Source organism: Odocoileus virginianus, chromosome 19, assembly GCF_023699985.2.
Source record: "Odocoileus virginianus isolate 20LAN1187 ecotype Illinois chromosome 19, Ovbor_1.2, whole genome shotgun sequence".
In the NCBI taxonomy this organism is placed as follows: Eukaryota; Metazoa; Chordata; class Mammalia; order Artiodactyla; family Cervidae; genus Odocoileus; species Odocoileus virginianus.
Genome location: NC_069692.1, coordinates 27053224 through 27078850, shown reverse-complemented (window position 1 = coordinate 27078850; position 25627 = coordinate 27053224). Strand labels below are relative to the sequence as shown.

The 25627-nt window shown below is 43.3% G+C and overlaps 1 protein-coding gene and 1 long non-coding RNA gene across 2 annotated transcripts in view; both read left to right on the top strand.

Moving 5' to 3' along the window:
* The first annotated feature begins 225 nt into the window (after positions 1-225).
* Positions 226-14637, top strand: LOC110136585 (uncharacterized). The gene is made up of 2 exons (XR_011481908.1): positions 226-437; positions 14602-14637. It is a non-coding gene; the product is annotated as an uncharacterized lncRNA (long non-coding RNA).
* Positions 14638-15438: 801 nt separating this feature from the next.
* CRYBG1 (crystallin beta-gamma domain containing 1) overlaps positions 15439-25627 on the top strand; it is a 52999-nt gene continuing 42810 nt past the window's right edge. The window contains exons 1-2 of the mRNA XM_020892381.2: positions 15439-16190; positions 21862-24157. Coding sequence (XP_020748040.2) covers positions 15502-16190; positions 21862-24157 — 2985 coding nt within the window. The 5' untranslated portion in view covers positions 15439-15501. The remainder of the gene's footprint in view (positions 16191-21861; positions 24158-25627) is intronic.

The following is a 25627-nucleotide window of genomic DNA, read 5'->3' as shown; positions in this document are numbered from 1 at the left end:
CAAGTTCAAGTGTGAATTACCTGCAACACCCCCCCCCCCAACTCCGGTTTGTTGGTTCCCCTGGAACTGCCCTCCCAATCATTTCCTGTCCTTATAGGGCTCCTCCTCCACACCTTCCTTAGAAGCACACCTCCCTTCTCCCGTGTCTGAGGTGACTTCCCTCATCTGTGTGTGTGTGTGTGTGTGTGTGTATGTGTGTGTGTGTGTGTGTGTGTGTGTGTGTGTGTGTGTGTGTGTGTGTGTGTGTGTGATCGTACAACACAACCAAAAGGAACAGAGCAAGGGGAGGGAAGGAGAGACACAGCACAGATATCACAGTGCATTTCTGGTCCCACCAGCCGTGCGTGCTGGGCACGCTACTGTTCACATTACCGTTTTCTCAAAATGAGGATGCTAGCTGCCACTTCACAGGACTGTTAAGAGATACCTGGCACACGGTAAGTTCTTAAGAATTGTTAGTTGAAATAAATCATAAAGGGGGAAAAATAAAAGGCCAGTAAGAATATAAAACATGTTCAATGCCATTGAAAAGCAAAGAAATGGATATTTACCTAGTCACTGTAAAATATAGCATGCAACAGAAGCATATAAAATATAAATGTGAGGTATAATGAATAATTATAAAGCAAGCATCTCTAATAACTAGGCATAGGTCGAGAAATAGCTTATTGCTGCCACCTCTTAAGTCTTCTGGGGGTCTCTTTCTGGTCACATCCCCTCTCTTCTCTCACCACCAGGGCCAGTAGTAGGGTGAAGGGAGTGGGGCTTTTGCCTCAGGAGCAAAGTTTAAGGGGATGTCAAAAAACTCAGTAATCAAGATAAATAATTTTCAATTCAATTTTATTACAGTATTTTATAATAATTTTATGTATTTATTTATTTTTGGCTGTGCTGGGTCTTTATCGCTGTTCCCAGGCTTTTCTCTAGTCAAGGTGAGTAGGACTACTCTCTAGTTGAGGTGTACAGGCTTCTCATTGCGGTGGCGTCTCTGGTTGCTGAGCACAGGCTCTAGGGCGCTTGGGCTTCAGCTTCTAGGTGGGCTCTAGAGTGTGACCTCAATAGTTGTGGTTCCCAGGCTCAATAGTTGAGGCACACGAACTTAGTTGCCCTGCAGTATGTGGTATCTTCCCAGACCAGGGATTGAACTCGTGTCCGCTGCATTGGCAGGCAGATTTTTTTACCACTAGACTACCAGGGATGTAAGTCCATATTGCAATATTTTTAAAAGCAAAAGCTCATGAAAAACATCCATGATGAACAAAATGTCAATTTTTAAAATGAACACAGAATCTGCACCACAAGTGGTTAACTACTCTCTTGGCTGTTATAATCATTGTGTGTGCTTGCTAAGTCACTTCAGTTGTGTCCGACTCTTTGTGACCCTATGGGTTACAGCCCGCCAGGCTTTTCTGTTCTCAGGATCCTTGAGGCAAGAATACTGGAGTGGGTTGCCATGCCCTTCTCCAGGGGATCTTCCCACTCAGGGATTGAACCTCTGCCTCAGTCTCCTACATTGACAGGGAGCTTCTTTACCACTAGTGCCACCTGTCAAAATCAACATCTCTCTCTCTGCTTTTCTTTATAATTTTACCACCTATGAATATATCCCAAGACAGTGCAAATTAACTTCCCTGTTCTTGAATTTCATAGGAATGGAATTATATACTATGTTCTCATGGGGGTCTGGATTCTTTCAGTAGAATTTCTGTTTATAAAATTCTTCCATGGATTGTGCCACTGATGTGCTCATCCTTTTCTGTTGTATTGTGTTTTATGAATGAAGCACAGTGAGTTTATTCATCTTGCTGTGGATGGGATCTGGGTCCAGTTCTTGTTGAGGGACTTGTATGGGCAGCCTGCTGGGAGCACCCTAGTGCACATGTCCCAGAACAATGTGCATGAGCCTCTCGACGGACAGCAGCTCTCAAAGTGAGGTCTGGGGACACTCCAGGGTTCCCAAGATCTCCCAGGGGAGTCCTTAGTGCCAAAACTATTTTCATAAAAATGCTAAGATGCTATTTGCCTTTTACTTTCATCCTCTCGTGAGCGTACACTGGAGATCCGGAGGTAATGTGGCATGCAGTGCTGCCTTGCTCTGATGGCTGGTGGAATGTGTGTTGTGAGTATTGCGGAACTTTAAAAGTGGCTCAGTTTTCATTTCTAACCCTGAGAAGTGTTGATGGATACAACCCATATAAACAATGGCTCTTGGGGGCCTTAATTTTTCAGAGTGTCAAGGAGTCCTGAAAGGAGAATTTTGAGAACTGCTTGCTGACCTAGGGAATATACTGATAACACTCATAGGATATGCATACCTTCTGTTCTATTAGCTAAATGCCAAGGTGTTTTCCAAAGTAGGAGTGCCAATTTCCACTCACAGCAGCAGCATGGGCGTGTTCCTAGTGCTCCACAGCCTCTCATGTTGGGATTATCACTCTTTCTAATTATTTTCCAATCTGATGGGTTTGTGAAGATATCTCATTGTGGTTTTGCTTTTCATTCCCTTTATTACTAATTAGGAGCATATCCTGTGGGAATAATTAAGGATGTGTAGAGATAAGGTACAAATATTTTTTCTACAGCCTGCAATGCATTGAAAATAACATAAATAAACTTTAGGCACTGTGGTACATTTACATGATGGGATTTAGTGCAAGCATTAAAATATTATTATAGAAATTTATTTATTGGGGCACTAGTGGTAAAGAACCCACCTGCCAATTCAGGAGAGTTAAGAGATGCTGGTTCGATCCCTAGGTGGGGAAGGTCCCCTGGAGAAGGAAATGGCAACCAATTCCAGTATCCTTGCCTGGAGAATCCCATAGACAGAGGAGCCTGGCAGACTACAGTCTATAGGGTCGCACAGAGTCAGGAGACTCTGTGCTAAAGTAACTTAGCACACCACATTTATTGGCATGAATTCAGTGAAAGAATAATACACCAAATAGGAAGTACAAAATGCTATTATACAATGCCCTGACAAACAACCAGACAGAGAAGAAAAAAAGAGCCAGACAGAAAGAACAGTAATGGTAGTATTTTAGGATAGAAAAGATAAAGGATAACTTATATTTTCCTTGTTGTACTTGTTTATATATTATGAGTTTCAAATACGAATATTATGTGTGTGTACACACACACAGACACACACACAATACACTGTATATATGTGTGTGTGTGCGTGTGTATGTACTTGAAGGTTTCCCTTCCTATTCCCTGTCTCTTCCCCAGAGACAGACATTTCATTTAATCCTCAAACAATCCAGAAGATGAGCATTTAAAAACTGGATTTTGGGGGAGTCATTTGAGAAGAGGGCCAAGACTAGAGACAGGCCTTTTTTCCTGTCTGAGAATTAACTGAGGGGCCCCCCAGATTACTGGCTGTTCCCTCACCCAATGTTGTCTGGCAGTGTTGCTTGTAGGAGACTGAGCAATTTCTGGAAAATATGGTTGATGTGTTCCTTCGATAAGTATTTTTTGAGTGCCTATTGGTACCCTACATCAAGGAAGGAATAGGGACATAGTGGTGAACAAAGCTACATTCTTATTTTCATGAAACTTATACATTCTGTGAGGAAAGACAGACAATGAAGTAAACAAATAAATACTAAGTACGTTCAGTTCAGGTAATAATAAGTGCTATGAAGAAAAATGAAGGAGTATAAGGTTATAGGAAGTGAGGTGCTTATTTAAATAGGGTGATTGAGAGGTGTTCACGCTACCTAGTTGCGTATCTCCTGTACATTATGATCTGGAAAGGATAATGTTTATAGGAGAGGGCAGACTTCAGTTTTTCTTTATTCTGGTCATGACACATTGAAGACAAGTGCTTATAAGCAATGACATGTCCAGTCCTGCTTGTCTATCATATTCTATTTTCATCTCCATCTCACTGAGAATCATAAATTAATCCTGTTAGTTATCTACTCAGCTACTATAATTTAAACTTGGATTATGAAACATCAGCAAAATATCAGACTATTAATTATGGCAGCCATCACTTTCTTAGGCACTTGGTGTTTTTCAAAACATGTTCACATGTATCACTTCATGTGAATTTCTCAATATCCTCAATGACACAAGAGGAATTTTTGAGAAGGTAAATCATTTGATCCCTGTTTAGTAGTAGTCCTGAGTTCTTTTCATGAAAGCATGCATTTTGCTTCTTAATTTGAAATGAATTACCAGGAAGTCAATAATTCTCACTAGAAATTGCAGAAAACTGAGATATTTCTGGGAGGTACGTATGAACTGGAAAGATAAATTTATTTTCTAGGAATAAGTCTATTTTCTGCCATACTTTGAAGCGTGGTTGCAATAACCTCAGGTGATGAGGCTTCAAGGTCACTAGAAGTCTCAGAGGCAGCCTGGAGTCAACAGTGCTGAGTGGGAAAGGCTTCTTCCTTCTTTGTGGAGCTATGCTCTGAGTTCCTTCCCTCCTCCGGTCCCAGCCACCATGGTGGGCTTGGGTACCCGTGTTCCTGGTAGAGGCAGGCATGCTGCGTCAGTCTCCCCTTGGCTGCCTCACCCTCGTCTCCCCAATATCTCTATCCCCCTCATCACATCATCCATATATGAATGACCTAACGAAAAGTTAGCCCTTGGGAGTTGAGTGCTTGCATTCTGCAGTACACTGATGGTTTTCTAGTGTTTTAAAGTACTTATTCTTGATCTCTGATCTGATTGTACATGTCATTCTTTTTTTAAAAATACATAAAGAACCTGAGAATATGCTTTCTTGGTTCTGAGTCAATAAGAAAGGAACTAATTTGATAATGTACATTTCCACTTTTCAGTTTGGCTAAGCTTCTTTACTCCAGGTTGGAACTAGTTAGCCAGTGATTTGATTATACACTAACCAAGATATGGGGCTTCCCTCATAGCTCAGTTGGTAAAGAATCTGCCTGCAAAGCAGGAGACCGTGGTTCGATTCCTGGGTCTGGAAGATCCGCTGGAGAAGGGAGAGGCTGCCCACTCCAGTATTCTGGCCTGGAGAATTCCATGTACTATACAGTCTATGGGGTTGCAAAGAGTCAGACACAACTGAGCGACTTTCACTTTCAATCAAGATATGTGCACAATCCAGGAGGTAGCAAGAAACAATTGCTATCCATTTCAAATTCCCATATCTTCTGTAAGTTATACATTACACACATTTGGGAAAAATATTCACCAAATTAGGATTATACGTCTCTACAGTAAAGCAAATTAATTCAGCATGATAGAGAAAAAGAAAATATTCAGGAAGCTGTTCAGTTTACACAGAGAGAAGCATTGTGAGCTATCTGTTACTCATGGTTGAACATGTGGTAATTATTAGTCAGGATACCCACATGGGGAAAGGCAGGCACATTCAACCTGGCTGAGTAAAGCAGGAGGGGCTACATACAAAGTGTGGCAGAGTTTTAAGGAGACCACGGTTTCTTCTCTTGCAAGCCCTCTTCCAAGTCTCTGTCCCCAAATCTGTAATCCAATATTATGTCATCTTCTTGAAGAAAGCTCTCAAAATCATATGCTTCATGCACTCCCCCACCCCGGTTCCACACCAAAAAATGGATGGCAAAGCACTGCTGGGCCAGAGCCACAGAGACCCTTTCCATCGTGGGGCTAGAGGGGCGAGAGGAGGAAGCAATTCCTGGGATCTGAAAACAGAGTATATCTGCAGAGGTGGTTCCTGACAGAGACCTTGGTCAGGCTGGACCACACCCAACCCAGAGCCTAGCCAGGAGAGGAAGAGGTGGGAAGAAAACAGCTTGACTTCACTCTAGTCCCTCCCTTTGATCTCCTGTCAGTGCCTTTTAAAGGCTGAACCTACCGAAGTCAAAGGGTAAAGCAGTCTGTCTCTGTATTCCTCATGGTCAAATGGGAATATGAACAGCTTCCTCATGGTCTATATTCCTCTGTGCCTGAGGCACAGAGAAGGGTGAGGAAAGGGTGCCCGCTGTTTAGAGACGTACCTGATTCTACAGCCAGCACTCCATCGTAAGTGAGAGTTCGATCCCCACCATTATTATGTTGCAGGGTCCAGGCAGAAGCATGTCACACAAGTGTAACATACTCTGTGTGGTCAGCACGAACTTAAAGTGGTACCTTAGTCATATTCTGGGCTTCTCTTGTGGCTCAGCTGGTAAAGAATCTACCTGCAAAGTGGAAGACCTGGGTTCGATCCCTGGGTTGGGAAGATCTCCTGGAGAAGGGGAAGGCTACCCACTCCAATACTCTGGCCTGGAGAATTCCATGGACTATATAATCCATGGGGTACAGTCCATGGGGTTGCAACGAGTTGGACATGGCTGAGTGACTTTCGCTTCACAAGTCATGTTCTAGGAAATGGAATCTTGTTTTCCTGAAAGTGAACCTGTTAGCTGCTCGGTTGTGTCCAACTCTTTTGACCCGATGGACCACAGTCTGCCAGAGTCCTCTGTCCGTGGAGTTTTCCAGGCAAGAATACTGGAGTGGGTTGCCATTTCCTTCTCCAGGGGATCTTCCCAACCCAGGGATCAAACTTGGGTCTCATGCACTGCAGGCAGATTCTTTACAGTCTGAGCTAATATACCATCAATTCAAATGGGAAAAGTTACTGAGCTAACTTTAAAAAGCCTGACTCATGTCTTAGGAATATTATCTAGATGTTTTAGACCATGGGTTGCTTCTTTAAGATTAAGAAGAAAATCTGGCAAAAGGCAGATTCTCAATAATTACTAGTGGAATGAATGAGTAAAATACAGCACACTTTAAGATCTTACCTTCCTTTCTCATTAAATGTGTCAGTGGCTTTAAACAACCAGGTTTCACTTTGTTTCTGACAAATAGTAAATGACCTAAAGACAATTCTTAGCTGAAACTGGGGGTAACTTTTAAAAAGAAACTCTTTACTTCTTCAAACTCTCTGAAAGGGTGGAAAATACTTTTAGAGTAATGAACTTGCAACCGTTTCCTAAATTATGACTTTTATATTCAGTAATGCATCTTTTTCAGGACATTTTTCAGGACTGTTAAACCTTGAAGTTTAAAAAAAAGTTTGCTCCTATTCTTTTACACAATAGTATACCTATAATGCTATTAATATACAACAGGATATGATTGTCATTTGTTTTGAAATGACATCATTAGAAAAAATAAACATATTGAGGTTGTAAGTAGAAAAGTATGTGTCACATGAAGTTGAAAGGACAGAGACATTAAAGAAAAACCAAGGAGGACAGTGGTGAGCAGCAAATATGGGGTGGGCACTGGGATGCTGACAAATACTGGAAACAGCATAGGGGTAGGCAAGCACTGCACCCCAAGAGACTGGGGAGCAGCGAGAGGCTCTGAAGTTCTGATGCAGTGTATTGTTGGTTGCATCATAGGAAATTGTACATAGATCAAAACTGAATGCAGTAACTTTCTATGCCTTTTTGAAAGAGCCCTGCTTATGACTAAACAGTATTATAGTCTGTGGGTCATTTAGTGCAAACCTTAGTCTACAGTCATATCAGCCATGGAAGAAATCACTATTATAGTGCAAATGTAGTAACAGGGGTCCATAGTTTGGTCTCCAGAACCCTTAAGCTGTAGCTTAATTATATTTAGTATACTATAAGAGAGGAAACTTGATAGCCTATGGAAAAAAATATTTTAAATGATAAAATGAAAAGTTTCAGTGTTTAATAGATCAAGGTGTACCATGGGAACATATCTTCCTTTGCATTTTGTGTGTGTGTGTTCTATTATTTAGAATGGGCCATATATATTAGCACAAACATTATAAAAAAAGATAGAGTGATGAAGAGGAGAGCAGATTTTTCCCCCCAGGAGAATGATTGCTTTACAGTGACGTACAATGCTTTCCATTGTACAAAGAAGTGAATCAGCTATATGTACACACATATCTCCTCCCTCTTGGACCTCCCTCCCACTCATCCCACCCATCTAGGTCATCTCAGAACAGAGAGTGGAGCTTCGTGTTTCTTTATCTAGTAACCTAATTCAACGTCAGATTTTCTATTCAGCTTTGACTATTTCTTTTTTCTCCCCTTTCCCCACTCCTCATTTTTGTACTTTACTGGTCACAAGGTTCAAAAGTATCTCTTGCTTTTATTGAACAGAATTTTCTAACCCTTGTTTTTCACATTTAAAAGTTGGTGGGTGAAGTGGTTTAAATTCCCATATTTTTAAGTGACATGACTAAGGCTGTTTTTACAAAACCTATGCAGAGAAAAAGTACCTTGCCAATGCAAACACATACACACATGTTCTATGAACCTAAAACATTATCAAAGTGACAAGGCCAATTTTATCTTTCATAATAATGACCATTGATTCATTCCTCCTCATGGCTGAACTGGAGTTAGAGCTAAACTACTTTTCAGAATCAACAAAGTGAGCTCATAGGGAATCACAGTGTTTTCCCCAAAAAAAGTTACTTGTGTACATCACTGACCACATTTTAGCAGGAGGCACATGTGAATACATGTAAAAAGATCTTGATCAAGTCAGACGCCGGCTGGGAGCCAGCAGTAAACCTGAAGAAATTCAAGTTTGTGTGCCAGCAGTCATTCTGCATCACTGGGCAGAATCCTCACATGGACAGAACAGAGCTGCATATTCTTGACCACACTGAGTCTTGTGCAGAAAAAGGTTTCCATTCTGTTCTTGTTTTGTTTAGACCCAACTATGTTTATTGTTGTTGCAAGGGTGTTGGTGACACCCTTTTGGAAGGGAGGGGGATGTTACTAATTCTTCAGTAGCATCAAATAGTTTATGTCCGCCTCTACTGTAAATCCCTATGCTAGGTGTTGGGAATACAATTAGATCTTTCTCTTGCAAAAGGAGCTATTCCACTGGGCAAGGAAAAGGTGGGAAATATATGACATTTTCAAATAGTATAATGTATTAGCTACATTTTCAAATAATATGCTCAACATATTTTTCTTCAACCTTCAAACATGGTTTCAGGTGCATGCATGCATGCTCAGTCCTGTGACCCTATGGACTGTCGTCCGGCAGGCTTCTCTGTCCATGGGATTGGGGACTGGCAGCTAAGATACTGCAGGCTCTGCACCGGTAACTGGGATCAAAGAAAGCTACTGTCTCTGTCTGTGGCAGCTTTTATCCCCTACAAAATTTAAAAATTAGGTAATATTTCTAGGGATTGTAACTTTCCATGAACTGAATGCTTCTGAGTTTCAGACTCAAATTGCTAATTGCCCACAGCATTCTGTATAATATTTAAAAATACACTAGTGATATAAGTTTGATTTCAGGTGAAACACTTCTAAATTTAAAGCAATGCCTTTTAGAAGGCGAGGGTGGGATGATCTGAGAGAACAGCATCAAAACATGTATATTATCAAGTGTGAAACAGATCGCCAGTCCAGGTTGGATGCATGAGACAAGTGCTCGGGGCTGGTGCACTGGGATGACCCAGAGGGATGGGATGGGGAGGGAGGTGGGAGGGGGGATCGGGATGGGGAACACATGTAAATCCATGACTGATTCATGTCAATGTATGGCAAAAACCACTACAATATTGTAAAGTAATTAGCCTCCAACTAATAAAAATAATTGGGAAAAAAATAAAGCAATGCCTTCAAGGTAATCTGAAAAAAAATAAGAAAGCAACAAACTATTTTGCCTGTATGTCTGGACATTTTGGCATATTAACAATGTATCCTGTATTTCCTGACTTTTGGTTCCCCACCAGTGAGGAGATAGAGATCTCTGAAATTATGTATAACAATACAATGTAGCTTTTATTTAGTGGCAGCTGCTGATGACAGGTGCTGCCATACCAAGAAGGTTGAGAGTCAGAGAACAGCACTGCAGTCTCCTTACAGACACACACCCCTCCTGATGAGCCACAGGTAATGTTTGCCAACAAGAACACTAAAACAGATCCCGGCACACAATCCATGGACCATTTCTAACACTGTCCTTTTGTGGACTGTGCTCATCCCAGTAGGGCAAGGGTGGCAGGAGGAGTCCAAGGGCACAGTCAGGTGGGCATAAAGGACAGAGTAAAAAGCTCTCCAAAGGAGGTTGCAGGATTGCAAGGCTCTGCTACAGTCTGAGAATGCTCAGGACTCCAAGTGAGGAAGGGAGCCCTGTGGAAGCAGGAAGGAGTCTGATGGACTCCCATGGCCTCTTTGCAAAGCATTTCCCTTCATAACAGGTGACCATCAAGGTCGAGGCGGAAGATGCTGGGTCCCTGGCCTCCCATTCTGTAGGTTTAGGACTCTAGGTGCAAAGACTCCTACTCAAGGAGGCACTACTCTCTAGACAATTCCCAGGACATCTCATTTTGTCTTCTATCTACCATACTTATTCTTCCTTCACGAACACTGGGGTGAAATCACCCCTGGCTGAAAAGAAACATGTGTCCTATTTTAAGAAGAGGTGTTTGTTCCTCAAAGATGTAACTGTGAACTTAGGAGGAATGATTCACTCTGCACTCTTCTCAGAAGATCCTGCATAGAGATCTGATGCTGGAGATGCAGGGCCCCTTGGGGGAAGACAGCATTCCCCTGCAAATACAGAAGTAGCTTTTGAAACAACTTGAGGCCCCCATTCATTGAGAACTATGAAATGTGCCCCTGAGCCAGATGGACCATGTTCCTGCTCTTTACTTCCCAAGGAAAAGGCTTCATTTTTAAGCCAACTTCATTAAGATAATTTACATATGAAAATTGTACCATTTAAAGTGTACAGTTCGAGTTTTGAAAGATATGCGCACATGTGTAACCATCACCACAATCAAGACATAGAACACTGCCCTTATCCCCAGGAGTTCCTCTGTGCCTGTTTCCAGTCACACCTCCTTGCCCACCCCACCCTCAGACAACCTTTGATTTCTTGGTACTTTCTATGATTATAGATTGGATTTGCCTAGACATTGCCTAGAATGTTATGTAAATGGAACCATTCTATACCTTTTGAGTCTGGCCTCTTCCAGTTAGCATAATGCTAATGAGATTCATCCATGTCATTACATGTTTTTAAAGTTCCATCCCTTTTATTGCTGAGTAGCATTCTGTGTCCAGGTGTGCCACGATTAGTTTATCCTTTCACTAGCTGATAGACATTTAAGTTGTTGTCAGTTTATTATTATGAATGAAGCTATTGTGAACATTCATGTCAAAAGTTTAGAATTCAAGTACGTTCAATAAACAGAGCAGCTTGACAGTTGACAAACTGGCTGCTCCTCTGGGGGAAGGAGGAGTCGAGTAGTTGATGAGACCAAATTACAAAGAACAATTGATTTTGTAAAAAGCAGCTATAGCCAAAAATGAAAAAAAAAAAATGTACTGAACAGAGAAGACTGCTGATCAGACTCCTTTCATCTGTATGGGAAAAATGGATTGATTGCAACATCATTGGCAGGACAGAATAATTTGCACACTAGTTTTCTTTGGACCTGGGCTAGAATTAAGCCAATGAGACTCAAACCTCTTCCTGGCTACTTCTTTGTACTGTGTTTTAGTTGCTCAGTCGTGTCTGACTCTTTTCGACCCCATGGACTGTAGCCCACCAGGCTCCTCTGTCCATGAGGATTCTCCAGGCAAGAATATTAGAGTGGGTTGCCACGCCCTCCTCCAAGGGATCTTCCCAACCCAGGGATCGAACCAGGTCTCCTGCACTGCAGACGGATTCTTTACTGTGAGCCACCAGGGAAGTCCATGAAAAGTGAAAGTGAAAGTCGCTCAGTCATGTCCGACTCTTTGCGACCCCATGTTCTATACAGAACATGGAATTTTCCAGGCCAGAATACTGGGGTGGGTAGCCTATCCCTTCTCCAGTGGATCTTCCCGACCCAGGAATTGAACTGGGGTCTTCTGCATTGTGGGCAGATTCTTTACCACCTGAGCTATCAGGGAAGTCCATAGGATATGTTTAAAGGCCTGTTCAGGCACCAGAGACAAAGAGCTCCATTTCCAGAGTTAAAAAGACTACTGACTGTGGGACCTTAAGCAGGGATAAGAACCTTGGCAAATGAGCATAAAAACACTACCTATGTTAAGGACTGTTTCTGATAAGAATCTATATAAATCATTTAGCAAGTCTAGCACATAAGGAAGGATTTATTATGTTTAAAAATCATGTAATACCTTTGACACATAGTGAAAGAGTCCAAACATATTCCTTAAGAAACAAATATTTTAACGTTCTTTTTTTCCTTAAATAACACTGTGAATTCTTCCTATGTTGTTTATATAGCCACTGAATAATTGAATTATTAATCAATTTGGTTAGATTTTAAAAGCATATCAACTCAATCACAAAATCTCTCCGTGGCCACAACATGCCACTGTCCATCTTTTCACACTGCAGCTGTTTAGTTCCAAAGTTCCCACCAGGTGCTTCTCCAGCCTGAAGAATCACCTCTGGGGTTTGTCAGTAAATCTGATTCAGAAGCACTTCCTCATGAGCCAATTCTGGGAAAGTGTGGTCTGCAATCTACTCCCCTGGGCTAACTCTGGCTCATGGGTGCCTATTGCACCATCATGTCCTCTAGGGTGGGGTTGAGGAAGCTGGGGTTGGAAGATGAGGACCTGGGCTTGAATCCTGATATTGCCCCCACACGTAACATACCTGAAGTCTCTCAGCTCGGACCTTTCCTCCTTTTGGCTGTAGGGTAACAAGCACCTCACTCACATTGCTGTTACAGAATTATATGATGTTACAGTAACAGGGGGCTTCCCTGGCGTCTCAGTAAAGAATCTGTCTGCAATGCAGGAGACCCGGGTTTGATCCCTGGGTCGGGAAGATCCCCTGGAGAAGGGAATGGCAACCCACTCCAGTATTCTTGCCTGGAGAATTCCATGGATCGAGGAGCCTGGCGGGCTACAGTCCATGGGGTCTCAGAGAGTCAGACACGAATGAATGACTAAGCACAGCACAGCATATGGTAACAGGGCTGTCGCAGTAGTGCCTGTGGACCCTGTTAATTCCATCTTTATCTTAGTCTTTCCTGTTCACCACCATCTCTAAAGTCCACTGGCTGCATATACTTCAGATGAAATGGAGCAAGCTCTAAAGAGTGATTCAGGAACCTCTTTTGTAAACAGTCAATATTGTAAAAACTGCCCTGCGTGTTCACCTTTCAGAAAAGGTGGGGCTCAAGCTAGCTCCTGGGTTTCAGGTGGAAGAGGTAATCTTAACATTAAATCTATTGTAGCCAGACGTGTGTGGGGTTGGGTTTCAATGGGCTTGTCACCAGGATAGACTCCCTCCGCTGGGAGCCAGGCTGGGTTCCCGCTTGAGCTCCGTCCCTCGGTCCCGCAGGCGGTCCCCCTCTTCTTCCTGCCCGCCCCGCCCCTCAGCTACCAGCTCTGGGCGCGCCGGGCGCCCATTGGTGGATTTGCTTTTATTGATTTGTTCTGAGCGCGCTCCTGGCTCCCCGCCCCAGTGCCAGGTGCCGGCCGTTTTGCCCCAGGCTATGGAATAGGAGCGGGTTTTCCCCTTTACGGGCACAGGGCGGCAGTCGCTGGTGGCCGGGGGTGGAGGGGCGGTGATGCCCTTCCCATGGATAGGTCGGACCCCGACCCCATTGGGTTGCTGAGGGACCGACCCCTGGCCAAGGTCGGCGTGGGAGAGTCCCGCGCTCTTCTGTCCTCCGTGACCCATGGCGGGGGGCCTACAAAAGCGGTCATCCTGCACCTTTGCCCTTCCTCCAGCACCTGTCCCCATATTGACACCCAGGAACACCCCGCGGGAAAGAGCCCGCGGGTGAGCCACAGTGGCCAGCTGGGTTCCCTGGGGACCAGCAGGCGTTTGAATGTCCATGTGCTGCTCCCACTGGACGGGCGCAGCCTGGCCCGCGGAGAACCTCCGACTTGGCGGGGGCACACCCAGGTACTTGAACGCGATTTTTTAAGGTTTTTCAGTTGAACCCGAGTGGCTTCTTTCTGTTCTGGAAGAGAAGACTGTTTTTCCTTGTTCTTCTTCCTGCCTACAGAAAGAAGTGGCGGTATTTCAGGGAGGAAAAATTACACGTTTAACATACTTTAGCGTGTTTACTGCTGCCCTGTAGGCAGACATGGCTGTTTGAAATTACATCTTTATGGGATTCCTTGGTGGCTCAGAGGGTAAAGAATCTGCTCGCAATGCGGGAGACCCTGGTTCAATCCCTGGGTCAGGAAGATCCCCTGGAGAAGGGAATGGCTACCCACTTCAGTATTCTTGCTTGGAGAATCCCATGGACAGAGGAGCCTGGCGGGCTACAGTGCAAGGGGTCACAAAGAGTCGGACACTACTGAGAGACTAACTGAGGTATAAAGCAAAACAGAGAAAGAACTGGGAGTTACGTATTTTGTTTGCATGGGTGATTATTTGGACGTTCCAAATTTTCTCTCATGATTTTCTTTCTATAGATGAAGGAAATGTTCCTCTTCGGTAGCGCCAAGCATAAGCAGTGTTTGAGAAAAATTCAAAAAGTGAAAAAAAATTATTTTGTTGGATGAATGCCAAAATACAACTCTCACTTTCAATTAGAAACCCTAGCCTATTATCATTTTGGCTTGTAGTTCCATAATGTACTTACTATTAATACTAAATGGATTAGTATTTAGTATTCTAGGATTCTCACATCTGTCTCTACCATCCCCTTTTATTTTTCAGTCCAGAGCACAACCACCAGAAGAAAACAAAAGGAAACCGGTTTTGGGAAAACTTGGCACTCTGTTCACGGCCGGAAGGAGAAGGAACAGCAGAAATGGGTTAGAGAGTCCCACCAGCTCAAATACCAAACCAAGCTCTCCCAAAGAAGGAACCTCTTTCAGACTCCTGGAAAGAGAGACAGAGAAGAGTCAACCTCTGGGCGGCCAACCAAGGCCGACAGACGCATGCGAGGAGGGCTCCCCGCAGGAGAAGCGCCTGGAGCCGGAGGGTGAACACCCCGAGGGCTGCGTGCAGGCGGCCCCCCTGGACGCCAAGTGGTCACCTGGCGGCGGCAGCCCTGCAGCGGCGGCTGTGCCCCAAGGCAGTGAAAGTGATTCACCCCAATTAGAACCTCTGGAGGCAGAGGGAGAGACCTTCCCAGATGCCACCGCCACTGCCAAGCAGCTGCGTTCCTCATTAGAGAACTCCTCCAGGCGGGAGAACGCAGAGGCGCTCATCCGCAGTCCCGGGGAGGACGCTGCGCCCGGCGCTGGCGGCGAGCAGGAGCCCACCCAGGAATCGAGGGGCGTGCCAGACTCGCCCACCAGGGAGCATCCCGCCAACGGGAACCCTGGCGTGTGTGCCCACGGAGGCTCTCCGGAACCCCAGGGCGCGCCGAGCCAAGCCCCAGAGCACTCATCGCCTCCGCCCGGCGACCCGCCCGCTGAGGGTTCGGAGAACCGGGCGGGCTCAGCACCAGTCAAAGCCGAGCCCCCGGGGCAAGACTGCCGGCCCCACCAGCGCGCCCACCCGGCTAAAGTGCTGACTCTGGACATCTACTTGAGTAAGACCGAGGTGGCACAGGTGGACGAGCCGGTCGTGATCAGCCCCGGGGCGGGAGACTGCGGCGATTGCGACGACATGGAAAAGAGGTCGAGTAGCCGCAGGTCTGGGAGACGGAGGCGGTCGCAGAGATCCACCGACTCCCCCGGCGCTGACCCGCCGCTGCCCGACTGCGCGCCCCGGGACGACACGGTGTTCGAGGATGAGGTGGCGCCAGACGTGGCCGCTGAGAATGGCTGTGCGGAAAAGAAAGTGAAATCTCCTCCGCAGGCGGCCCCCGATGGGGGCGTTGCCTCCGTTGCCGGCCTAGAGTCCAAGCCCAGCCCCAGCCCCAAAGGGCAGCTCCGAGGGGAGCCGGAGCGGAGCAAACAGCCGCCGCCCGCCTCGTCCCCCACCAAGAGGAGGGGCCGAAGCCGCGTCCCCGAGGCCGTGCCCACCTCGCCCGCCGGCGGCCCGCGGGCTGCGGCCAAGGACTCCCCTCTCAAGAGGGCGCCAGACCCCGGCCCCAACCCGGCCGCCAAGGAAAGCGGGGAGGAGGCGGCCCGGATCATCCCCCGCGAGCTCACAGTTAAGAGCAGCTCGCTACTGCCTGAAATTAAGCCCGAGCACAAGAGGGGGCCGCTCCCCCACCTCTTGGACGGCCGGGGAGAGGGAGGCCGAAGCAGAGACTTGGGCAGGTCGGCTGGAGGTTCTGACGCCTCCGAAGGCTTGAAGCCCAGGAACCACTTCGGTGTGGGCAGGTCGACGGTGACCACGAAGGTGACCCTGTAAGTAACTGCGGGGTTACTTGCAACATTATCATTCATAAACTGAACAGAGTCATTCTATTTGAATTCTTGGATAAGTAAGCTTAAGTGTTGGGTTGGGCCAGCCCAGCAGCTCTTGAGGGGCTCAGAGTCTTTGCATTCTGGAAGAACTGCCTGTGCATTGAATTTTCTCCTGGGTGGTGAAATTGAGATGGTGAAGGACTAGTTTACACAATCAAGGTTTAAGATGACCCATTCCAGACCCTAGTCTGTTGTTATTAATAAGTCCTATTAATATAAGGCTTTTACGTTCAATGAATGTAAAAGTAAGATATCTTTTGAGGTTCATATTTACATAACTAATAGACGAGCATGTGGCTTGATTGGAGCTCATTCTATTCTTTATTCAAAATAAACACCAGCATTCCTAGGTGGAACATTCTTAAAACTCAAATGCAGTGAATTTGAAAATGGAGCAAACTCTAGTGTGTACAGTATACCCAGTAGCTTTGACATGTGTGAGTTTACAAGAATTCATAGAACCGTTTATGGAACTTAGTGCATTATTGGCCTAAAGCTTTAAAAACAAAAATCTTTAATACAAGTATCTTGGTTGTTTCTTCCCCTTTATGATGTTAGGAAGTTTGGTGACATTTTTGCTCCCAGATGGAAAAGTATTTTTCTGTTATTGAAATGAAGAAAGATCAGTGTTTTTTACTGGGAGGCTGTTTGACAAATGAAAGGACACATTAGAAGGATCAAGTTCAACAGCTGACTGTGACCACTGTGCTGTTAAATTTATTGATTTTTCAAATATTTATTGAGTACCTTCTGTGCATGGTGGTGTGCTGGGAACTATGCAGGGAAAGCCACAACTGTGATTCAGTACATATTGCCTTTGAACAGTTTATGGCACAGTCTGGCACCCAAGATGCCGACAAATCAAATAACTATATGAGGTGGTAATCTGATTAAACTGCCACATGACTGTTACCATCCCTAAGGCTGGGGGTGTGGAAAGGAGGAGGAAATCACTGTTTTTGTTTTTGTTTTTTTGAGGAAATGGGATTGTGCCTTGATGGTGAGTGAAGTCTGTATAGGCAGACAGGACAGGGAGGGCAGCCTATCAAACTCAAGACTCTCCCCCTTTCCCTACCAACTCGCCCCTGTCTCTCAGTCAGCAAATGTGAAAATGAGTGTCTAAACTGCTCGAGGTGTTTTCCTATATCCACACATTTTTTAAAGAAAGCTGAGACTTTGCCAACATTATGATTCATAAACTGAACAGATTCGTTCTGTTTGAATTCTTGGATAAGTAAGCTTAAGAGTAGGAGGTCTGCTTGGTAAACACTCACGAGGAAAACCTGCTTAATGAATAACTTGAGCTACCTCACCCAGCTGCCAACCTGGAGAACTTTGATAGAGTCAGCAATCTATTCTGTAAGCGCAGCCTTGGAGAAATAACCTGAGTGAATGATGCCCATTATTTGTAGAAGGCCAGTGTGACTGAACGTTCAGCCCTCCTAAGTGTGAGCTTTAGAGACAGGTTGTTGTGTACTGATTAAGGACGCCTCTTGTCTTCCAATCAGAATACACCAGTGGAAAAACCAGAAATGTTACACTGTTAAGGGATAGGGTAAACAAACAAAGTCTTTTTCATGTGCTGTTTGCTGTAATAGAACTAAACCAAATGGACTTTTCTAAGGAATAATTATTTTCTACCTAAAATTTTCCTTTCCCAGAGGCTCAGTTTAATTCTGTTTTCTGCATGGCCTTGCACTTGGTGAACTGGCCACCTATTGGAATGGAGACTTATTAATTCTTTCTAGTCCTTTGACCCATTTCCATTTGACTGATGGATTTTTTTTTTCAGATCCTTTAGTTTTTCCTCTGATTGTATTTCAAGTAGAAGTGTTACTCAGATTATTTATAAAAACAACTTGAATCTGAAATTTTAGAGTTAAAACTATTTTATATTCCCTGAAAAATAATCACTATGAAGAAGCATGTTTCTTGATGCTTTTAGAGAAATTATGTTTTCCGTTCTCTACCAAGTATTGAATGTTGAAATTCTTAAAATGGTATGTTTAGAATAAGGAGAATTTTCTTTTCATATTTTAGCCACAGGTTCTTAGACGTCAGGATATTTTCCCTTCTCACATCTTAATGAAGGCATTACAACATGAATTATAGGAGCCTTCCTTTTAATCAGTTTGAACCAGGTTAATTGTAGTGACTCTCGGTAGCAGAAGTTAATAGCACAGAAAGTTTGGTTGTAAAATGTATTTTGATCTTCATGTAAATCTTTAATGCTCAGGTATGTGTGTCCTGTCCTTAACGTAGCTTATTGGCTAACCTAGAGTGTTTTCCATTTACATCATAAGGTCTGCTTTGATGTTTGATTAAGTTCCTTGAGCTGATCAGTGAGACCTTTTATTTTTTTTTCTTTAAAATATATTTTTATTGGAGTATAGTTGATTTACAAAATTGTGTTTCAGACAGCAAAGTGAACCAGTTACATTTATATCCGCTCCTTTTAAGATCTTTTTCCCACATAGGTCATTACATAGTACTGTACTATACAGTATCTATTTTATATATAGTAGTGCATATATGTCAATTCCAGACTCCAAATTTATCCCTTCTGCACTTCCCCTTTGGTAAGCATAGGTTTGTTTTCTACATCTGTGACTTTATTTCTGTTTTGTAAATAAGTTCATCTGTGCCATTATTTTAGATTCCACATATAAGTGATATTATATATTTATCCTTCTGTCTGACTTCTTCACTCAGTATGACAGTCTCTAGGTCCATTCATGTTGTTGCAAATGGGAAAATACCTCATTCCTGCACAATATAGTATTATAAGAAGGTCACTGTAGAACTACCATTTCTAAATGATTTTATGTGGAATACTGAACGGCTTTGCAAAAAAAATTTGCAGTTCGGTTACTAGAAGTATATAATTTTGCTACATGTTGGTCAGGAAAAAAATTATAAAAGATTATGGAAAGGATCTGTTCTAGCACTGTATGTCTAGGTTTCCAGGATCTTATTCTAAGTTCTATGGACAAAAATAAATACATCCGAACTAGGATTATGAACTGACTAGTCTTGTTAATGTTTAGTTTTCAAAGTAAATCTTAACCTGAGAATACTGGTTTCTTACACTTACTGAAAAAAAATGCAATTAGACAAATGTAGAAAGTTGTGGACTTGGAAAATGAGATATACAAAACCAGAAAAATAATAAAAAAGATTTTCAGTGAGTTTATGCAACTCAGTAGTCCTTTCTCCTTTCTTCTACTCCTAATTGCTTGCCTTATTCTGTTGCTGCTAAGTCACTTCAGTTGTGTCCGACTCTTTGCTACCCCATAGACGGCAGCCCACCAGGCTCGCCCATCCCTGGGATTCTCCAGGCAAGAACACTGGAGTGGGTTGCCATTTCCTTCTCCATCAGTGAGAATTTTTAAAATGTATATTCCCTGATACGTGAACATCCCTTATTAACTGATAGCATTTGTAAGTTCTCTTCCTTATACTCATCTCACTGGTTTTAGAATTTAATCTTTCAGGAAGTGCTTATAAGTTAATTTTGCTTTTAAATTTCAGATATGGGTCCACCATGGGGGAGCCTAGATACCTCAAGGAGATACTGGAAAAAGCAATGCCTGGGAGGAATTCATGAGAATATAGCAAATTTAGTATTTAATTAAAAAATTTAAAAAGAAAATCTAATTCTAAATGTTGTATTTAGGAAGGACTTCTCAAGTCTTCTCAGTCTTCTCATTTTATCTGGAAGAATAAGGTGTCTTCATCCAAAGTCATCCTGCCTGCTCTTTGAAAGGCTCATCAGGGCCAACCTTCTTGAAGGCCAGTGAGTCCATGCAGGAGACAGTGTGAGATCTTCATACTTCTCTACTTTGTGTTCTCTTTATCAAGATGGCCTCTAAAGTATGACTATCTTATAGATCTCATGATAATTTATTGGCTCCTTGGCTCCTAAAACTGGAGAGAACCAGAGGAGGTTACTGAGGTTACTGTTTTCCTGGGAAAACAGGATAGAAGAGCTGTTAGGAACATGATATCTGAAACAAGAGCACCTACCTTCTGTCACTTAATAGCTGTGTGACTTCAGGCGAATTACTTACCTTTTCTAGACCTCAATTTCCTCATCTTAAGAGAGAATGTGTAAAATTGCATATGAGGCAGGCTATAGAAAGTGCTTGGCCATTAGTGAATGTTAGTGGCTGTTATCTCTTACCTTTTATAAACCACTAGACCAGTGATTTAGACTTTTTTTGTTTTTAGTATTGGAGCCTGTTCTTCTTGGAAAGCTTATATAAGAGTAACATGTAATAGATAAGGCGGAGTGATTCTAGTTGAAAGGAGGATTGCTGGCCAGCAGTTCCATCCCCCAGTCTCTGCTGTCCCCAGCTGCAACCCTTGAAGAGAACTACAAGGATGTCTTCAACCATAACGTGTGTGTGTGTGTGAACCAACTCTGTTCTAAACTATCTAGTGTTTCGTTTGTTTGTTTTTATAGATAGAGAAGGTAGAGTCCAGAGAGCTAAAGTAACTTGACCAAGTTCACCCAGATAATTAGCATAAGAGCCAGAGCACATTTTTTTTTTTTCCTCAGAAAGAAAACTGTATACATTTAAAGACTTTTAATTTCATGGGCTTCCCAGGTGGTGCTAGTGATAAGAATCCACCTGTCAATGCAGGAGATGTAAGGGACGTGGGTCGATCCCTGGGTTGGGAAGACCCACTCCAGTATTCTTGCCTGGAGAATCCCGTGGACAGAGGAGCTTAGCAGGCCATGGTCCAAGAGGTCACAAAGAGTCAGACATGACTGAAGCGACTTAGCGCTGCACAACACAATTATACCCAAGAAATGTGAGAAAGAGAGGAGAACCAACAACCGAGTAATTATAAGTAAATTATGGTACATCTATATGCTGGACTTTTATATGCAGACATTATAAAGACTTTTCAAATAAATTTTTAGTAACTTGAAAAATGTTAATTTCAAGGTGAGGTGCCAAACTCTATGAACAGACTAACCTCATTTTGTTGAAAATATTTCCCTATGCATACAAAAAAGACAGGAAGTGTACTAGAATGCTGACAGGGATATTGTTTAGTGGTTAGGATTATGGGTGGTTTTTTGTCTTTATATTTTCCAAATGGTCTATAGTGAACACACTTTATGTAATCAGAAAAATTTTATGGAGGAAGGATGAAGGGAATAAACTGTTCAAAGAGGTAAATAATAAATATTTTTAATAATCTAGCTCTTTGAGATAATGTAAATTTAAAAGTTATGATAAGTAGTACAGTTGGTCCTGGGGAAAATCATTTACATATTTAAAATATGGGAGTGCATGAAGTATTCAAATTTGTTCTAATGTTCTTTGGGCCAGCTCTAGTGCCAAGCACTGTACTTATGATAAACTTGTTAACCTCTCACCTCCAGAGTTTTTTAGCTGTATAATTTTCTCATCCCTCATAAGAAAGTGAAACATTCATTAAATATAATTGACAGTATATATAGAGTGGTTTAAAACTTATTTCATAAAAAATGTTACCTATCAGAAAGATGTTGGCTTTTTAGTTTTGTAGTATATTGCTGTGTTCCCTTTAAAACCTAGGTCAATAAATTTATCTTGATACTGTTTTATTCTTGCAGCCCTGCCAGGCCCAAACACGTGGAACTAAATCTTAAAAACCCTAAGAATCTTGACAGCTTGGGAAATGAGCATAATCCATTTAGCCAGCCGGTTCACAAAGGAAACACCGCCACCAAAATCTCCTTATTTGAAAACAAGCGGGCAAACAGCAGCCCGAGATACACTGACATTCGAGGTTTGAAGAACACTGCTGCCTCTAATAAAACGTTTGTCGAGAGGGCAAAGCTGAATTTAGCCAAAAAAGCCAAGGAAATGGAGCCGCCTGAAAAGAAGGTGATGCCAAGTAGTCACCAGAATGGTGTGCCGGGGAAGCCAGCATCTGCAGAAGCCAAAGTGACGCCTCCTGAAGAGGAGACTCCTGTTTCTCAGCTTCCCCAAGGTGATAAGGTAGATGTGCAAACAGATGCTGGCTGCCCTTCTGAACCAGCGGTTGCTGCTCTGATTCCCGTTAAGGACCACGAGCTCTTAGGAGAGAATGACTCCAAGGCTGCTAACAGCAAAAGACTTGAACTTGAAAATATGACTAATATGGCAGAAGACACCCCCGCCATTCTTGATACCAAAGATCCACCTCCAACAGCCCTACCAAAGCCACAGCCTGGATTTTCTGACTCACAGCCCCCAGCTGAGTCATCTAATGGGCCTTCTCTGTCGCTGGCTGCCCCCATTCCTGCGGATGATACCAAAGACACATGTGCTCAAGCTCCTGTAAACAGTTCTCCGTGCACTGATCTCAGAGTGTCAGAAAGCCATAATGAATGTGTTCTGCCCGTATCTCATCAGAATAATGAGACAATGCCCCCCTCCAAACTTGCAGGAGGAAGGGGAGGGGATACAAGTCCTCCTTTGACCCCAGAGCACAGCCCGGAAGCTGTGGGAGATGAGTGTCCATCCAAGATCCTAGTCCAGGTCAGGTCCTTCATGCTCCCCGTGGAGAACACAGAGGGGGTCTGCTCCCAGATCATCACAGATAGCTCTGAAGTTAGAGAAGCACAGTTGCCAAGCTGTCACAATAATGAACTCCAAGTGGTTTCCGTTGCAAGTGGTGCTCCCCAGAAAGAGGAAGTACAGGGCAATAAGGGCACATCACCCAAACACATTCACTGCAAAGAGGAACATGTAGTAAAATCTGGCGCACAAGTCATGCCGCCCGAATCAGAAGCAGCTCTGCCTGTCCAGGCTCAAAGTGAGGACAACGGAAAACCCCTGAAGGCTGAATCCACTGCCACCAACTTCCCAGACAACAGAAGTCATTTAGAAACCCCTCAAAGACCCAGTCAGAGTGTTGTGAATGGCCAGGGCAGTCCCGCCAGTCTTTTGAACATCTCTGCTGGTAGTGATGATAGTGTATTCGATTCTTCTTCTGACATGGAAAAATTCACTGAGATTATAAAAAAGATGGACAGCACCGTGTGTGTGCCCCAGAAGAAAAAGAAGGCCAGGCTGCCAAATTCCCCCGCCCCTCACTTTGCCATGCCACCTATTCACGAGGACAATTTAGAAAAGGTGTTTGATCCCAACGTGTTTACCTTTGGTCTGGGGAAGAAAAAGGAAGGCCAGCTGGAGATGTCACCAGCTTTACATTTGATGCAGAATCTTGACACCAAATCCAAACTGAGGCCCAAACGTTCATCCACTGAACAGAGTGTCCTCTTCAAGTCCTTGCAGACTCACACTAATGGGAAAGACGAGCCCCAGGCAGCTCCAGAAGTCCAAGACAAAGAGAACAAGGATGTCCCAAATGGTGGAGTCAAGAGATCGAGGCTAGAAAAAAGTGCACTTTTCTCAAGTTTGTTATCTTCTCTACCACAAGACAAAATCTTTTCTCCCTCTGTAACATCAGTCAATACCATGACCACATCTTTCGGTGCTGCTCATAGCAGTTCTCTTTCTCGACCTTCCGTGTTGCAGCCCGTGGCTGAGAGTGCCCCACCCTGTGATTCAGAGAAAGACCAACCAAGTCTGCCAGCCAGTAACTTAAAGGTCTTCAATTTCAACTCGTCAGATACGTCTCATTCAGGATTGAAAAGTCTGAGCCCCATGGAAAAGTGCCTGCAAAAAGAGGAAACCAAAAAGGATCTGGATCTGAGAAGCAACCTTCCCATGCCAGAAACTAAATTTTCTGAATTTTCAAAACTGAAGACCAACGGTGATATGTCTAATCATACTGAAAGTGTTCTTAAATCGAACTTGCCAAGCTATGGAAGCAGTGACACAGACTTCACTGGTCTCTTCAAAGCCAGCCGGTTTGACCCAAGCATTTCTTTTTCTGGAATGGCATTATCAGATACAACAGTAAGTAGCAACATAGTATCATTTATTTGAGGTAGTTAAAAAGTGACAGGGAACGTGGGGTGATGAGCAATTCATGTTATTTGTTTAAAAATGGTTATGTTCCTATACAATAATTTCTTACTCATCACATTTGAAAACCTACTATGTACAATGGAGGTTAAAGTTCAAGAGAAAAGGTACTTGGAAGGCATTCATACTCTAGCAAGGAAAAATAAGCTACAAATATTTTAAGGCACTTGTGAATTTATATGTTGTATTGTGAAAGGTATAGATAAGGTACCTTGAGAATTCAGAGACAGGGTGTTTTTTCTTCCCTAGTTCTGTGTAAAGATGCTCTTTAACACTATACTTAGAATTTAGTGAAGATTTGTGAAGGCTTCCTTTATCTTGATCCCCACCCCCCAAAAAAGAATCTTATTCCTAATCCTTTCTTTTGCAGTTTGAGATTCACTCTTTCTTCCCCTACATAGCAGTCCATGTTTATCCCACATGGCTGAGAAAGTGTTTTCTCTTTATTTGGAATTAGTTTTCATTAGGGAAATATTTTTTCTTGCAAAGCTGTTGGGGAATAGAATTTGGTTTACATTGGTGCTTTCCTATAATATAGTAGAGAGGATGGCAAAATATGATTTTGAGAAATGATTATGATTTCTCCATCTTTTTTCTGACTGCTATAAGTTGTTTTCTTTACTCAATTTTTAATGTAAATTTGTGGTTTTCATTTACGATGTTTGATACTCAAGTTGAAAGAGGGAAGATGATGATAAAGTTTAGAAGTCAGCTCTGCTAAGCCCAGAAACAGAAGTGGCAACTGTATTCCTGTTGCCCACTCTATGAACCAGGCTACCTGGCAAGTGAAGATGAGAACCAGACAGAAAATATCCTGCCCCCTTCCTCATTTGTACAGGGCACTGCCCCATTTGAATTTGTTGTGTTGTTTTTTGCTACAAGCCTATCATGGAATATAATTCAGGAACCTCTTTCAAAAGGGTAGTTGAACTTTCAGCAGAGGCTCAGATTCCTTTTTTCAAAAGATTTCAAATTTTTTACTCCTAGGATGCCATACCCACCCATGCGCACGTGCACACACACACATACACATCTAGATGTAGATATACAATAAAACTTATTGAGGACCCCAAAGAGCTTTTGTTCACATGAGTTATGCCTATTGGAATCTATTATATTAGAAATTAATACTGAGGACTTCCCTAGTGGTCCAGTGGTCAAGATTTCACGCTTCTACGGCATGGGGCATGGGTTTGATACTTGGTTAGAAAGTAAGATCCCATATGCCATGTGAAGGAAAGTTACATGGCTCAAAATAGCCTGGAGTTAAAACTCCCCTCCAGGTCCTCCCCACCATTCTATGCAAAACAAAGAACTCTCTCACCCGAAGGAAAAAAAATGGACATTAAGGTTGATTACGCCCAGCTCCCAGCCAGTCCAGCCTCTGGCAGATCTCCAGAA